This window comes from Oncorhynchus mykiss, chromosome 7, assembly GCF_013265735.2.
Source record: "Oncorhynchus mykiss isolate Arlee chromosome 7, USDA_OmykA_1.1, whole genome shotgun sequence".
Classification (NCBI taxonomy): Eukaryota; Metazoa; Chordata; class Actinopteri; order Salmoniformes; family Salmonidae; genus Oncorhynchus; species Oncorhynchus mykiss.
This window is the reverse complement of record NC_048571.1, coordinates 10521018-10536621: the sequence shown is the minus strand read 5'-3', so window position 1 is coordinate 10536621 and position 15604 is coordinate 10521018. Positions and strand designations below refer to the sequence as shown.

The following is a 15604-nucleotide window of genomic DNA, read 5'->3' as shown; positions in this document are numbered from 1 at the left end:
TACCCCATAATGACAAAGTGAAAACATTTTTTTACATTTTTTTGAAATACCATATTTACATATTCAGTATTCATATTCAGTATTCAGACCCTTTGCTATGAGACTCAAAATTGAGCTCAGGTGCATCTGGTTTCCATTGATCATCCTTGTGATGTTTCTACAACTTGATTGGAGTCCACCTGTGTTAAATTCAATTGATTGGACATGATTTCGAAAGGCACACACCTATATAAGGTCCAAAAGTTGACAGTGCATGTCACAGCAGAAAACCAAGCAATGAAGTCAAAGGATTTGTCAGAGAGCTCCGAGACAGGATTGTGTCCATCTGGGGAAGAGTACCAAAAAATGTCTGCAGCATTGAAGTTCCCCAAGAACACAGTGGCCTCCAATCATTATTAAATTAAAGAAGTTTGGAACCACCAAGAGCTGGCCACCCGGCCAAACTGAGCAATCGGGGGAGAAGGGCCTTAGTCAGGGAGGTGACCAAGAACCCGATGGTCACTCTGGCAGAGCTCCAGAGTTCCTCTGTGAAGATGAGAGAACCTTCCAGAAGGACAACCATCTCTGCAGCACTTCACCAATCAGGCCTTTATGGTAGAGTGGCCAGATGGAAGCCACTCCTCAGTAAAAGGCACATGACGGCCTGCTTGGGCACCTAAAGGACTCAGACAATGAGAAACAAGATTATCTGGTCTGATGGAACCAAGATTGAATTCTTTGGCCTGAATGCCAAGCGTCACATCTGGCAGAAACCTGGCACCATGTCTACGGTGAAGCATGGTGGTGGCAGCATCATGCTGTGGGGATGATTTTTAGGGGCAGGAACTGGGAGACTAGTCAGAATCGAGATAAAAATGAACAGATCAAAGTACAGAGAGATCCTTGATGAAAACCTGCTCCAGAGCGCTCAGGACCTCAGACTGGGGCAAAGGTTCACCTTCCAACAGGACAGCGACCCTAAACACACAGCCAAGACAACCCAGGAGTGGTTTCAGAACAAGTCTCTGAATGTCCTTGAGTGGCCAAGCCAGAGCTCAGACTTGAACCCGATCTAACCTGAAAATAGCTGATGCTCCCCATCCAACCTGACAGAGCTTAAGAGGATCTGCAGAGAAGATTCAGATAAACTCCCCAAATACAAGTGTGCCAAGCTTGTAGTGTCATACCCAAGAAGACTTGAGGCTGTAATCGCTGCCAAAGGTGCTTCAACAAAGTACTGAGTAAAGGGTCTGAATACTTATGTAAATATGATATTTCATTTTTTTAAATATTTTTTTCTCAGCAAAAATGTCTGCACTGTTTTAAGCTTTGTCATTATGGAGTATTGTGTGTGTAGATTGATGTGGAAAAAAACACAATTTAATAAATTTTAGAATAAGGCAGTAACATAACAAAATGTGGATAAAGTCAAGGGGTCTGAATACTTTTCGAATGTACTGTGAGCTATTTGTAGTGTATTTGTGGTTTAAAAAGGCTTTTGGAGTTTGTAATATCCACTTTGGAATTTCAGATTTGATTTTCGCTTACAAAAAAAAGGATCAACACCTACAAAAATTCCCATGATATAATCCACATAACAAATCACATGTCCTGTTGCTGCAGGATTATTTTCCTGCTGTAGCAAACTGTCTCAAATGAAGATCCTATATCTGTATAACATTCCCATTCTGTAACTCATACCGCTAAGTTGTTCCCCATGGATCAGCTTGGCACCATTGCCTGGCAGTGTCCCTGATGGCACTGGTTAGCTGAAGCTTATCTTTATCATTCTGCAAATCTTATTGTTCAGCTGGTAATGTCTCATTGCCTGCACAGACTGGTCCATCCTTCTTAATGCAGAGCAGTGTTATTATTACTAAAGCAGCAAGGGTGAAGTGGTTAGTTGAGCAGTATTTAGCCTGTTGGTTTTGTATGAAGTGGTTATTTTAGCAGTTTTAGCCAGTTGGTTTTGTATGAAGTGGTTATTTTAGCAGTATTTAGCCTGTTGGTTTTGTATGAAGTGGTTAGTTTTAGGGGTCGACCGATTAATCGGAATGGCCGATTAATTAGGGCCGTTTTCAAGTTTTCATAACAATCGGAAATCGGTAATTTTGGACACCGATTTGGCCGATTTTTAAAATGTATTTATTTATTTTCACACCTTTATTTAATCTTTATTTAACTAGGCAAGTTAGTTAAGAACACATTCCTATTTTCAATGACGGCCTAGGAATGGTGGGTTAACTGCCTCGTACAGGGGCAGAACGACAGATTTTTACCTTGTCAGCTCGGGGGATTCAATCTTGCAACCTTACAGTTAACTAGTACAACGCTCTAACCACCTGATTACATTGCACTCCACGAGGAGACTGCCTGTTACGAGAATGCAGTAAGCCAAGGTAAGTTGCTAGCTAGCATTAAACCTATCTTATAAAAAACAATCAAATCAAAATCAAACCGGCCAGGCAGAGACAGCAACAATCAGTCAATCAATCATAATCACTAGTTAACTACACATGGTTGATGATATTACTAGTTTATCTAGTGTGTCCGGCGTTGCATATAATCGATGCGGTGCGTATCGTTGCTCCAATGTGTACCTAACCATAAACTTCAATGCCTTTCTTAAAATCAATACACAGAAGTATATATTTTTAAACCTGCATATTTAGCTAAAATAAATCCAGGTTAGCAGGCAATATTAACCAGGTGAAATTGTGTCACTTCTCTTGCGTTCATTGCACGCGGAGTCAGTGTATATGCAACAGTTTGGGCCGCCTAATTTGCCAGAATTTTACGTAATTATGACATAACATTGAAGGTTGTGCAATGTAACAGGAATATTTAGACTTATGGGTGCAACCCATTAGATAAAATACGGAACGGTTCCGTATTTCACTGAAAGAATAAACGTCTTGTTTTCGAGATGATAGTTTCCGGATTCGGCCATATTAATGACCTAAGGCTCGTATTTCTGTGTGTTATCATGTTATAACTAAGTCTATGATTTGATAGAGCAGTCTGATTGAGCAATGGTAGGCAGCAGCAGGCTCGTAAGTATTCATTCAAACAGCACTTTCGTGCGTTTGCCAGCAGCTGTTTATGACTTCAAGCCTATCAACTCCCGAGATTAGGCTGGTGTAACCGATGTGAAATGGCTAGCTAGTTAGCAGGGTGCGCGCTAATAACGTTTCAAATTTCACTCGCTCTAAGACTTGGAGTGGTTGTTCCCCTTGCTCTGCATGGGTAACGCTGCTTTGAGGGTGGCTGTTGTCGTTGTGTTCCTGGTTCGAGCCCAGGTAGGAGCGAGGAGAGGGACGGAAGCTATACTGTTACACTTGCAATACTAAAGTGCCTATAAGAACATCCAATAGTCAAAGGTTAATGAAATACAAATGGTATAGAGAGAAATAGTCCTATAATTCCTATAATAACTACAACCTAAAACTTCTTACCTGGGAATATTGAAGACTCGTGTTAAGAGGAACCACCAGCTTTCATATGTTCTCATGTTCTGAGCAACGAACTTAAAAGTTAGCTTTCTTACATGGCACATATTGCACTTTTAGTTTCTTCTCCAACACTTTGTTTTTGCATTATTTAAACCAAATTGAACATGTTTCATTATTTACTTGAGGCTAAATTGATTTTATTGATGTATTATATTAAGTTCAAATAAGTGTTCATTCAGTATTGTTGTAATTGTCATTATTACAAATACATTTAAAAAAAGTGTCCGATTAATCGGTATCAGTTTTTTTGGTCCCCAATGATCGGTATCGGTATCGGCATTGAAAAATCATAATCGGTCGACCTCTAGTTAGTTTAGCAGTATTTCGCCAGTTGGTTTTGTATGAAGTGGTTATTTTAGCAGTATTTAGCCTGCTGGTTTTGTATAAGGTGTTTATTTTAGTAGTATTTAACCTGTCAGTTTTGTATGAAGTGGTTAGTTTAGCAGTATTTAACCTGTCGGTTTTGTATGAAGTGGTTAGTTTAGCAGTATTTAACCTGTCGGTTTTGTATGAAGTGGTTAGTTTAGCAGTATTTAACCTGTCGGTTTTGTATAGTGTTTATTTTAGCAGGATTTAGCCTGCTGGTTTTGTATAAAGTGTTTATTTTAGCAGTATTTAGCCTGCTGGTTTTGTATAGTGTTTATTTTAGCAGTATTTAGCCTGCTGGTTTTGTATGAGAGTGACATAACTTGAACTTCCTTTTGAAAGACTGCTTCTAAAAGTGTATGTAGGTCAGCTGTGGGAGATGCAGTCAGGTTCCTGGGATCAGACTACTGTCCTATTTGAGGGAACGCTCCACCTTGATGTGACATTAGCTGTTATGCCCAGACTATAACTTTCTCTTGGAAAGCTAATACAGACATTGAGAGCCTTTTTTCCCCTTGCCCCTGCGATTTCGAAGAATGTCCCTGTGTTGAATTTGGCGTTCGTTGGGATCTCTCTGGAAAAGCGTGGTAATCCATGGATGTCTGTTGATCTTTCTAATTGGCGATGTGGTTCTACTCTGACATGGGGAAAGTACACCAGGATGTATGAGCTGTAAGGGGATCGGCTCAGTGGTGGTCAACATCTCATGTCAACATAGACAGACCATAAAAACCACTACATTTTCTTTTAGACCTAATAGAAATTCTATGGATGAAACAGAGCAGCCCAGTTAAGGAAGGCAGTTTATTTTTCAAGTTCCACCTGTACGCTCCTTCAACTGGAAAACACTATCACTCTAGTTACCCAAAGTGAAAAATGGCAAGGACATATTTTTTAAATAAAAAAGTAACAGAACTTCTGTTTTTATTATTGAAAATAGATACAGAAATGAAAGTATGTTTAAAAAAACAAGAGTACAGTTCCATATGACAAACATTCTCCATAAAAAATAAGTATAAAAACACTGATCTGCAAGCGCATTGAGCCAAAAGTGTATTTTTGTACAAAACTAAGAAATCATTCAACAGGACTCCTCTCTGTACCATTTATCAAGGCTACTAAGAAGGAAAGATATCCCTCTTATTTTCCAACATGATATATATACAACGTGTTGTATCAGAGGATGTAAAATGTTGCCAGTGGAACACTGTGAAGTATGAGCGTTTGCTTTAAGGGACGTGTCTTTTGAAAAAGTTAGTTGAAAAAATACTTTCTCTCCATATACATATAAATACATTTATGCTGTGCAAATTGCAAGTGTAAAGACCTCCCATGCATAGCCACCCCATATATCAGGGCTAATGAATGAGAAATATTGGTTTGGTACGAGACTTCCTCTGCGTGTGTGCTTATTTTCCAATGCTTGTTTTTGGTTTTAGGTGACTTTGCTCGGTCAACATTCATACAATGAACTACTGGCACAGGAGGTTGGTGGCACCTTAATTGGGGAGGATGGGCTCATGGTAATGACTGGAGGGGAATTAGTGGAATGTTTTCAAATAGAGCAAATACATGGTTTCCATCTGTTTAATGCCATTCCATTCACTCCGTTCCAGCCATTATTATGAGCCGTCCTCCCCTCAGCAGCCTCCACTGGTTAGTGGATATGTGTGAGAGTGGACTTCATGTTAATATTTACAGCATTATCTTCTCTGAAGGTGTATATTGAACTAGGGCTGGATTCAATTTGTTTCGCTGAAGCGTTACAGATTGCGTGATGGAAATGTAAAGGTAATTTCCCATTGAGCCGACATATGCAGCGTTTACCATGAATGCAGTCTCCGCTAACTCGGGAATATTGCCTTTAAATTTCAATTGCGCCGCAACGCTGAGCTTCAGCGATACGGATTGAATAGAGCCCTAAGACTGACCAAATTATGGAACAATTCTTGCACCATGAATCGGTCACTGAATGAAACCATGAAATTCCGGCAGGTTGTCTGAAACTCTACAACTCGTACTGTACAGCAAAAGCCTTGCATTATAACCCATTTCCTAGAACTCGGAACATGGCATCAAACACTTTGATAAATAATATTATACACGTTATCAAAATAAGTTTCAGGGAGCCAGCTTCCCATTATTAAAACAAAAAAAAGATATCTACTGTATGTTTGTTACCTCACACTGTTAGAAGTTTCTCCATCTATCTCATACTATGTTCTTTTTATCCGTTTGACTTTTTGTCATGTTTGATAAATAAGATAAGGCTATTACATATGGACATTATATTAACCTGACCCGGAGATCCTGTACAGGTTTTTACATGGCTGGGGTTCGGAGGCGGATGGATGGGGATATGTAGCATCCAGAGACTGATTGGATGTGTAGAAGGACCCTTCCTGCCACCTTCCCAGCCGGTTTGATATGTACTGTATATCCTTCGGGCTTCTCCACAGACAGCTTTGGGGGGGTCCTACCATTTGCCAGGAATGGCCGTTCCACACTCGTACCATGACACGTAGGTGACGTGAGAGTTCCCTCCTATCTGACCAAAGTTGACAGGCTCTTGTCTCATAGCCCTGTAATACCCTGTATGTAACAGACAAAATGAAGTGAGGGGCTGAACTTTGAGTTGTTTTAGACATTCTGAAAATGTAGTTGTTTTCAGGCATGGATATTAAGCATATTCTTAACAGGTTCTCAATCCAACAATTGAAAGATAGATGTGTCAGTGCTGTAGCTTGTACCTTCTCTTGCTGGCAGCTGGTCAGCCCTGACTTGGTTTCCTGTCCTTCCATCCAGGAACGAGTCTACAAACTGACAGTGGTCCTCACCATGGCCAGTCTGGTCCCCAATGTTGTAAAATTTACCTGTAAAGTTATTAGGGGAAAAAGTTGTCGAAAGGGATGGCCATTTGAACTGATCTACAGTACTGTTCTGTACTGTACTATAGACACTGAGCGCCGGAAGCAGAACTGACCGTTGAGAGAATCACTCAGATATATCTTGTATCGGAGGGAGTTGCAGAGCTGGATGCCCACAAACTTGCGGTACCAGGTCCTCTTCACATACTGCTTGCCATTGCACTCTGAGTATGAGTCTGTCTTGAAGGGGAACTGGGTCCAGATGGCATCTTTCCCTACAGGAAATAGTTAACAAAATATTAGAATGTGGAATATCAAAGGCATGAAGCATGAAACAAAGATAATAATTAAGAAAATAGAGATGAGTAGAAGCCCAAATGTATATTTGCATTCCCAATCAGAGTTGTCTTTTTAGTGTATCACAGCCTTTTACTACTGATGAAATGAAAGGGAAAATAAAAATGTCTCCATTCATTTAGCTGTGTAAATGTTTGGTCTGGCTGTGAGTTGGGCGTGGAAGAAGTGAGCTCATAGATATTGGATGGAGAGCAGTGTACTGCTGCACTGGGGCACTGTGGCCTGAGTCTCCACAGACTCTCACTGTGCCAGGCCAGACCTTCATTAGATCATCCATTCATTCAGCCTGGTGGAATGTGTCACCTGGGACCGGTGCTCAGGACAGACCACAGACTGAGGGGCTTACCTGAGACATTCTCACTCACACGTGGGTCCGCTGCAGGACGGAGGGATGGAGACATGGAGAAAAAGAGGCAGAGAGAGAAATGTGAGTTAGTAGGTGCTTTCAAATGTCTTCTTCTCAGAATAGACTGTACGAATGGTTCCAAAAGATTTTGAAATAAGTTTCTCCTAAATAAAAGACCACAAAACCACACGTCTTGTAGCAAAGCCATACAAAATCTATTGCAAGTAATTTAGTCCACTTTGGCACTGAAGAGACAGTCTGATATGGTAGTGTGGGACTCCAGGAGACTCCAGGACAAATCATCTGCCTTCAAACTCCTCCTCATCTCTCACATAGAGGGTAAGCCTCTGTGAGCCAATGAGGCCCAGCGGTGAGGTCCTCCCAGAAACATAAAAATGACCTGATTCCCTACTTACCATTAATTTGTGATACGCTGTTGTATTAGTGAGTTTGATTGAGTGTGTTGTGAGCTGCAATGCAAGATGAGGGAGAGCTGAGTCGGACAGCACTCCTGGGGTTGGAGGCAGTTTACATGGAGAGGCAGCAGCCAATGTTATGGAAATGGAGGGGCCATGCTGAAATCATTAGGTTAACAACAGATAGTTAATTACAGACCCCTACACCGGTAAGTGGTGGACCGCCAGACATGACTGGAGCTGGCTGACGAGGCTGTGCGTTAGTACGTTTGTACGTGCGTATTTTAGTGGATGCTTGTTTGTTTGTTTAACACCAAATGCCTGACCTTGTCAACAGATGGCCTACGCAAAAGGCCAGATGTGGCTCTTGAACTTTTAACTGACTCCTGAATAGGTAATGGTGTAAGTCAGCGATTCAACGAAACAACCAATCACCAAGTTCTTGTGTCATTTAATGAGGCCTATTAGTGCTGGCCTAGAAAACAACGTGGCCCATACTGTACCTGATTCAGTGTTGAAGGACACAGGCTCACTGGGTGGCCCCTCTCCAAGCTCGTTCTTGGGTTTCACCTTGAACTCGTAGCTGTGAGGTAAGAGCAGAAAGTGTCACTATCAGAAGGTCTCACAGCGATTATCCTACCGACTCGCTCCAGATTCCAATTTCCGCTCCATTTCCAATTGCAAGCAATCATTTCCACAGAATCACATTTTCCTCTAATCCACAGCGTTTAAAGTGGACACGGTATTTTGATGGAAACGTAGTGTATTCTTGTTCGGCCTTGTTGTTACAGCAAGGAAAAATGAGGCTCTAGTATTGCCTCCCTATTTATCTCTTCTCTAGACAGTGCAGTCCAGAGAGCCAGGAGAGCCAGAGAGTCGCTAATGTCTCCTCCATATGAGATGTTCAGACACAGCGATTGGTCCACCACGTGCCAGCAGCCTCAGCAGGCTCAGCTCACAGGAAGCCCTGGTTTATATTCTATCACTTCTTTAATGTCAAATAGTCCCATATTCAGGTTTCATTAAAAACCTAGGGAGCGTGGCGGCCCTCCTCTGCTCTCCACACGTGAAGAACCTTTCTTCTCCAAATACGCCAGGTCCTGATCTTAACCAGACATAGCTAGCTAGCTAATCCTTCTGACAAAAGTAGTAATAATACAATGAATAATTCAATTCTGTATTATTTCCATGAACGAAAGCCTTTCAGAAAGTTTAAGCTTCACAAACATTTACATTTGAGTTATTTAGCAGACTTACGGTAGCGAGTGCATGCATTTTCATACTTTTTCAAAGCTCTGAAAAAAGCTACCGTCTGAGGACTGAGAGAGAGCATACCGAGAGAATACAATGTGTTGTATCAATCTGAAACACAGGCACAAAGATGTTATATACCTGCTCTCGGGTTTGAGGTTCTCCACTGCAGTGTGAGTCTGGTTGGTGGTCAGGATGGACACCTGAGTACCATCTGGTCCCTTCGTCGTGGAGATGACCTCATATTCTACACAACAACCAGGAAATCACTGTTGAATTCAAGAATTCACCAAGTATCCCAATATTCAGAGTCACACTTTCCAATGTACACTACCGTTAAAACGTTTGGGGTCACTTAGAAAAGTCCATGTTTTTCAAAGCACATTTCTGTCCATTAAAATAACATCAAATTGATCAGAAATACAGTGTAGACATTGTTAATGTTGAAAATGACTATTGTAGCTGGAAATGGCAGATTCTTTAATGGAATATCTACATAGGCGTACAGAGGCCCATTATCAGCAACCATCACTCCTGTGTTCCAATGGCACATTGTGTTAGCCTTGTAAAATGATACACTTTTGATTGATCATAAGAAACCCTTTTGCAATTATGTTAGCACAGCTGAAAACTGTTGTACTGATTAAAGAAGCAATAAAACTGGCCTTCTTTAGACTAGTTGAGTATCTGGAGCATCAGCATTTGTGGGTTCGATTACAGGCTCAAATGGCCAGAGACAAAGGACTTTCTTCCAGTGATGGTTGCTGAAAATGGGCATCTGTACGCCTATGTAGATATTCCATATAAAATCAGCCGTTTCCAAATACAATAGTCATTTACAACATTAACAATGTCTACACTGTATTTCTGATCAATTTGAAGTTATTTTAATGGATTTTTTTTGTGTTTCTTTGAAAAACAATTACATTTCTACGTTTCCCCAAACTTTTGAACGGTGGTGTATGTTGCTATGCATTTGCATTGTAGTTGGAGTACATAGACAGGTACAGTGTCCCCACCTGTGGTGTCGTTGTCTGTCTTTTCCCAGTCTAGAATGATGAAGGAGGGGCATCCCTCCACCGTTACCACGGTGAGGTTGGAGGGCGGAGACTTGGGCGGGGCTGTCACGTTTGTCTCCCCGCCCTCCTCCTCTGGAAAGTAGCTGAGAGAGGTGGTGATGGAACAAGGTTCGTCTGGTTTCTTGTCCGTCTTGTAGACTACATGGGGTGCTTAGGGAAGAGAGATCACATTTAAAGGATCTACTGGTTCAAATCGACCATGTAGTCATTTTCTGCCAGGGACAATAGAAGTACATGATATTTACCAGAAGGGTTTTTTACTTACCAACGAAACGTTTCTTTCCCAATGCGTCCACGTCAGAGGCTGGTAGGGAGCTGAATAATGAGGAGTTCTCCCAGGTTTCAAACCAGATGTCTGTGAGAGGATGAGAAAGGACAAGGATATGCTTGTCACAAAACACATTTAAGGATTGTCCTCACATGGGGCACCAATAATGTAGGTCTACTTAGGACATAATTTAGCTCTGAATTGTGATCGGCTATACCGTTGACTGATGGTGCAGTCGTTGTTGTGTGTCTGCGGTCTTGCTTGGCAGGTTTAGCCGTCACTGATGGAAACTTCTTCAAAATGGAGGCCTTGTCTGTTTGCTTCAAGACATTCAGCTTGTCTGTAGAGAACAGAGTTTGGAAAGCACGTTGTTTACAACAACAAAAAAGTTTGTCGTTTTTCTTGGCTTTCTCAATATTTCTATATTTGCTTAGAGGAAAAGTGCCTTTCGAGGTTGTAAACATAAGCTCAGCCAAATGACAAACTTCATGGTGACAAAATACTCTTTCACTAACAGCTGGTTTATAATGGAGTTTTGGAACTGGTGTGTACACCCCCCATTTCAGGCAGTGGATGATGTATAGAAAACTGCTCAATGTTCAATTATGTGTTATTATTACAACCAACTAAACCTTACTCATATCACCAGGTTTGCCAACCAGGTTGGTCTTTTTGTTGACAGGAATGGACGGACGAGATCCTGAAAAATAGAAATCAAAGGAAACAACAGTCAATCACATAACCACTAAACATTACAATTTATGCGAGAACCATTCATTCGTCTCTCTGGTGGTGTTATTTGCCTTGAAGAGGTCATCTTAAATGAAAAACAGTGGAACACTCTTTCACCGCCACTTGTAGAATAACCCAAATTCCTTGACCATTGTTGACACAATCGGCAATATCTAGAGAAAACAGCAGGATTTCATCACGTATCTGACATGCACCATCTGTCATACACTGTTAGAGAAAAGCTTTAAAAAAAGGGTTATTCTGCTGTCCCCATAGGAGAACCCTTTTTGCTTCCAGGTAGAACTTTTTGTGTAAAGGAACCAAAAAGGGTTCTCCTACGACGACAGCAGAAGAACCCTTTTAGGTTCTAGATAGCATACCATACTGATGACCATGAGCTGTGGAAAATTATTTTGGCATCTTTATGCCTGGGAGGAACTCTATATGGACTGTATAAATAAATGGATGGTAAAACCCCATACCCTACGCCCAATGAACCTTAAAACATGAACAATCCTTTGTAATTCTTGAGGTTTTACACATGTTCTGAAAGTTACCCAGAACTAAATGCTTAACCTGTTGCCAAATAGCGCTCTGTTGCATTGAGGCCAAATTCTTCACAATCAAGGAATTGGTCCTAATCCATAAGAAAATATGCTAAATGCAAAGCCCCAGTACATAAAAGCTGGTGTAGCTCTGAATCATTTTAGCTGGTAATATAAAACAATATGGGTCCATTACTTTCCATCAATTACATGTAAATATCCATGTTTGAAATACTGCCAGTTTGCAGTTAGCACTGCTTTATCCAACTCTACAGTTTCTAGAAAACATGGTTCTACTTAAAAAGAAAAGCTTTCCCAAACTTTTTTCATGCTGTCATTCAGGATAGCATATGTTGTACATTTATAAAACTGTGACTCTACTGAAATCGGAGTAAGAATAGATATTTCTCTGCAATGACAGTGTTCTACGTAATCGTAAAACATTGCATTTTTCTAGCCACATGGAACCAGCATAAATAAAGATTACAAATGTTTCACAGGGTACAGAACATGCAGTGAAGCTTGCTCATAGGGGACTGCATGATCAAGTGACAAGCCACCAAACACAATCATTATTGACTGCTGACTTTTTCTGCCTTTGCACTGTGACCTGTCTACTCATGCAAAAATATTAGTCCACTAAGTCTAGTTCATACAAACACAAATCTGTAACCAAATGCAAACATTGAATTCCTGTAGCTGATGAAAAGCTGATGCCATGCTCTCCTGATTGCATGATGGGTACTCTAAACACTGGCACCTCCACAGTGATGCACTAGCCTGTGAAGATTATTGTTCTTCTTAAGTCAATACTTGTAATCGCGCCAGAAGCATGTGGAACCTACCCAGGAAAATAGATGAAAATAACATTTGAGCCGCCCTCCAAACAAAACGTCAAGTTCATTACACGGCGGCAGGGCTATTATAGAACACTTTATTTCTTAACATGTGGTAAGAGAAAGTGCAAAGCTTGGTGAGAAACACGCCAAAATAAGGTTCTTAAAAATGAGCTAATGACCCTCAGACGTCATACTTTCCAAAAAAGGAAAGTATTTTCCAAAGGCCCGTCTGAACTGAAGCCTTTGGTCGAATTCTTAGTGATGGTCGTCCAGTGTTTTGATCAAAACAAGACGTATTTTACATCCAACATGGCCGACTCATGCAGTCTGGGCGGAAATGATGGCGATGGAAGCTAGCGTGTGTCAGATGGAAGCTTTGCGCTGGGTGCAGATAAGACTGGATTCATGCCATTTTACCATAGAACTGGTCCTCAATGGAAGAGAAGCCTGAACGGCCCAAAACATCAGGGTTTATGTCCTCCAACAGCGAGTTGTTTGTGTTTGCTGCAGGAAAAGTACTAAGATTAAAACCTTTTCCCAAACCTATTGTGTCTATGAGGGAAATGTGGCGTGTCCAGACACTTGAAGACATAGATGGTATCTGAACATATCAATTAATATCTTTCAAAGAATCCTCGTTGAGTATTCCACTGTTTTGCATTATCAGTAAAGACACAACCAATTGACCATAACATGAAACAGAGCACAAACATAGAGTGAATGATGATGATAGACAACCCAACCACATCTCATGCTCAATGAGGACAGTACAGGACTGACATGCATACAATCATGCACAGGGTGAACCCCAACCATAAGCAGCTCAACATTGATTTGACTTCCAGTTTGCCAGTTTGTGACAGAGAAACAGCATCGGTTATGTAGCTCGGCATACAAAGAGCCTGATCTTTGAAGACCTCTGAAACTGCTTCAGTTTCTGCCTGGAAAACATGAACTGAGTTTCCCCACCACCACAAATGGGTACTAACACAGGCTTACCTCCCTAAAAAGAGCAGTGATTACTTAATACCCATTTGATTACTCGTTGTCATAAGCTTTTGAAGCCTGCAACAGCATTGAATCTGCAGAAGCTTGCATTAAAACCAAGAACACCAAGACCCTTGGACAGATGGCAACGTATGGATAGACAGACTGACGGGCTGATGAATGGATGGATGGTTAGACAGACACATTATTGACAAACAAAATTAATGGGTGAAGGACACCGATATTGGTTGATGATGCCGCCACAACGCCAACAAACTGTATGGGTTAATGGATGAGAGACACAAAGGAGAAATATCAGCTCTTTTTACCCATTCTCAGTCTGTTCCAAACGACTGGTTTGGGGAGGCCGGTTCCTTTGTGATGCTTACCATTGGCTGTGGAGAAGAAGAGTGACTGTTATGGAAAAAGCAGCTAGTATTGTTAGCTCAGACTTAATTCTTCAGGAAAAAACTGATTAAAGATGAATCTCCCAACAGGCCTTGTGAGGAGGAAAATAAATAGGAAAAGGAGGTGATGGACCAGCGGAGAGTCCTGTCAGAGCTTCAGTCTCAAGTGAACAACGTGTTTCCCCAAAGACAGTGGAAAGCTCTGTCTTAACATTGCTGACCCGTGCTGCAACCAGAATCTACGACATGCTGACCGTATCTGACAGATCTTTCTAAAAGTAGCAGTGACTTCTTCAGATGGTGCGAGAGTCGAGAGATGGATAGATTGGACAGCCATGACAAATCTTGACCGCGAAGATGACAAGCTACGTCGAAGCATGACCGATCACGCTCTCCACATGTTGTGCAGGGTGAAATTAGGCACTTGATGCAAATCCAACTTTGCAATCTTTGCCTGACCTCAATCTCTGCCGAGATATGACAACATGTGTGGTTGGTTTGGAGGAAGTCTTGCACACTTGTTACACAGGGTTTGTGGGGGTAGAGGGGATTTCAAGAAAACCACAAGGGGATGACATAGTAGGAGGAAGAGGAGGAGGATGAGGAAGAGGAAGTGGAGGACAAGAAAAGGGGAGAGAGAGATTCCATTACCCCCTGGTGTCCTGGAGGTCTGTGATGAGTTATTAGCCCTACGAAGAAGGGATGAGGAAGAGGAAGAGGAGGAGGATGGGGTATCTTGTCTTGAGCCATCAGTGAAGGGAAAGAGAGGGTTTGTGGCAGCAGGAGACTTCATGGTCCTGGCTATCAGTATGATGGCCGGGCCATGGGGTTTCAAATTTCTCTGGCTGCCTTGACCTAGAAAACCACAAAAACAATTGTAGAACCTGTTACAATGTGTAGTCTCAATGTTAAAGACAATGCTGTTGTGCCATTCAGGTGTGCTGGGAGCCACAGCCCTTAGGAGTGGAATAGTGGGGTTAGTGAGGATGATTCAATCAATGATCTCTCAAATGATCTGCAACATTCAATAATGTGGTTTGATTCAAGGCATCTACTGTAGTTCTACTGTAGTTCCCTAACTCATGTTAGCCTTGTTGTTATAAGTGTTGCATGTTTTTATTGTGTACTTTTAATTAATTTTGTGACGTAAACAATATTTACTATAGGATCTTTCAAGCATTTTTCATCCTAAAGCTTCCACAATCTTGAGGAATAGAGTCATAGATGCTGCTGGGGCTAAGCAGTGCAGCGTAACCATGACTGTCAGATTGTGTATGCCATGCAGATATGGATAATGCAGCATATGTGGTTGATAATGTGGTGGATGGTGCAATAACGGGCATTCAGTCCAACTCCTGATCATGACCTGTGGACCAATGAGTGTGCATTAAAGCTGGACAACAACACTGAAGCTGTGGACCAATGAGTCTGCATTAAAGCTGGACAACAACACTGAAGCTGTGGACCAATGAGTGTGCATTAAAGCTGGACAACAACACTGAAGCTGTGGACCAATGAGTGTACATTAAAGCTGGACAACAACACTGAAGCTGTGGACCAATGAGTGTACATTAAAGCTGGACAACAACACTGAAGCTGTGGACCAATGAGTCTGCATTAAAGCTGGACAACAACACTGAAGCTGTGGACCAA

The 15604-nt window shown here is 41.5% G+C and overlaps 1 protein-coding gene across 16 annotated transcripts in view; it reads right to left on the bottom strand.

The window, feature by feature from the left end:
• Positions 1 to 4745: 4745 nt before the first annotated feature.
• LOC110527193 (target of Nesh-SH3) overlaps positions 4746 to 15604 on the bottom strand; it is a 35320-nt gene continuing 24461 nt past the window's right edge. For 5 of the 16 annotated variants that reach the window (XM_036982501.1, XM_036982503.1, XM_036982502.1 and 2 more), the window contains 13 exons: positions 14603 to 14806; positions 13874 to 13939; positions 12975 to 13061; positions 11079 to 11141; positions 10659 to 10781; positions 10439 to 10528; positions 10114 to 10323; positions 9236 to 9341; positions 8347 to 8426; positions 7428 to 7457; positions 6841 to 6999; positions 6608 to 6730; positions 4746 to 6449 (listed from right to left, as the gene is read on the bottom strand). In XM_036982501.1, the coding sequence (XP_036838396.1) occupies positions 6334 to 6449; positions 6608 to 6730; positions 6841 to 6999; positions 7428 to 7457; positions 8347 to 8426; positions 9236 to 9341; positions 10114 to 10323; positions 10439 to 10528; positions 10659 to 10781; positions 11079 to 11141; positions 12975 to 13061; positions 13874 to 13939; positions 14603 to 14806 (1457 nt within the window). In that variant the 3' untranslated portion in view covers positions 4746 to 6333. The remainder of the gene's footprint in view (positions 6450 to 6607; positions 6731 to 6840; positions 7000 to 7427; positions 7458 to 8346; positions 8427 to 9235; positions 9342 to 10113; positions 10324 to 10438; positions 10529 to 10658; positions 10782 to 11078; positions 11142 to 12974; positions 13062 to 13873; positions 13940 to 14602; positions 14807 to 15604) is intronic. The other 11 variants (XM_036982506.1, XM_036982509.1, XM_036982512.1 and 8 more) reach the window with 5 other exon arrangements.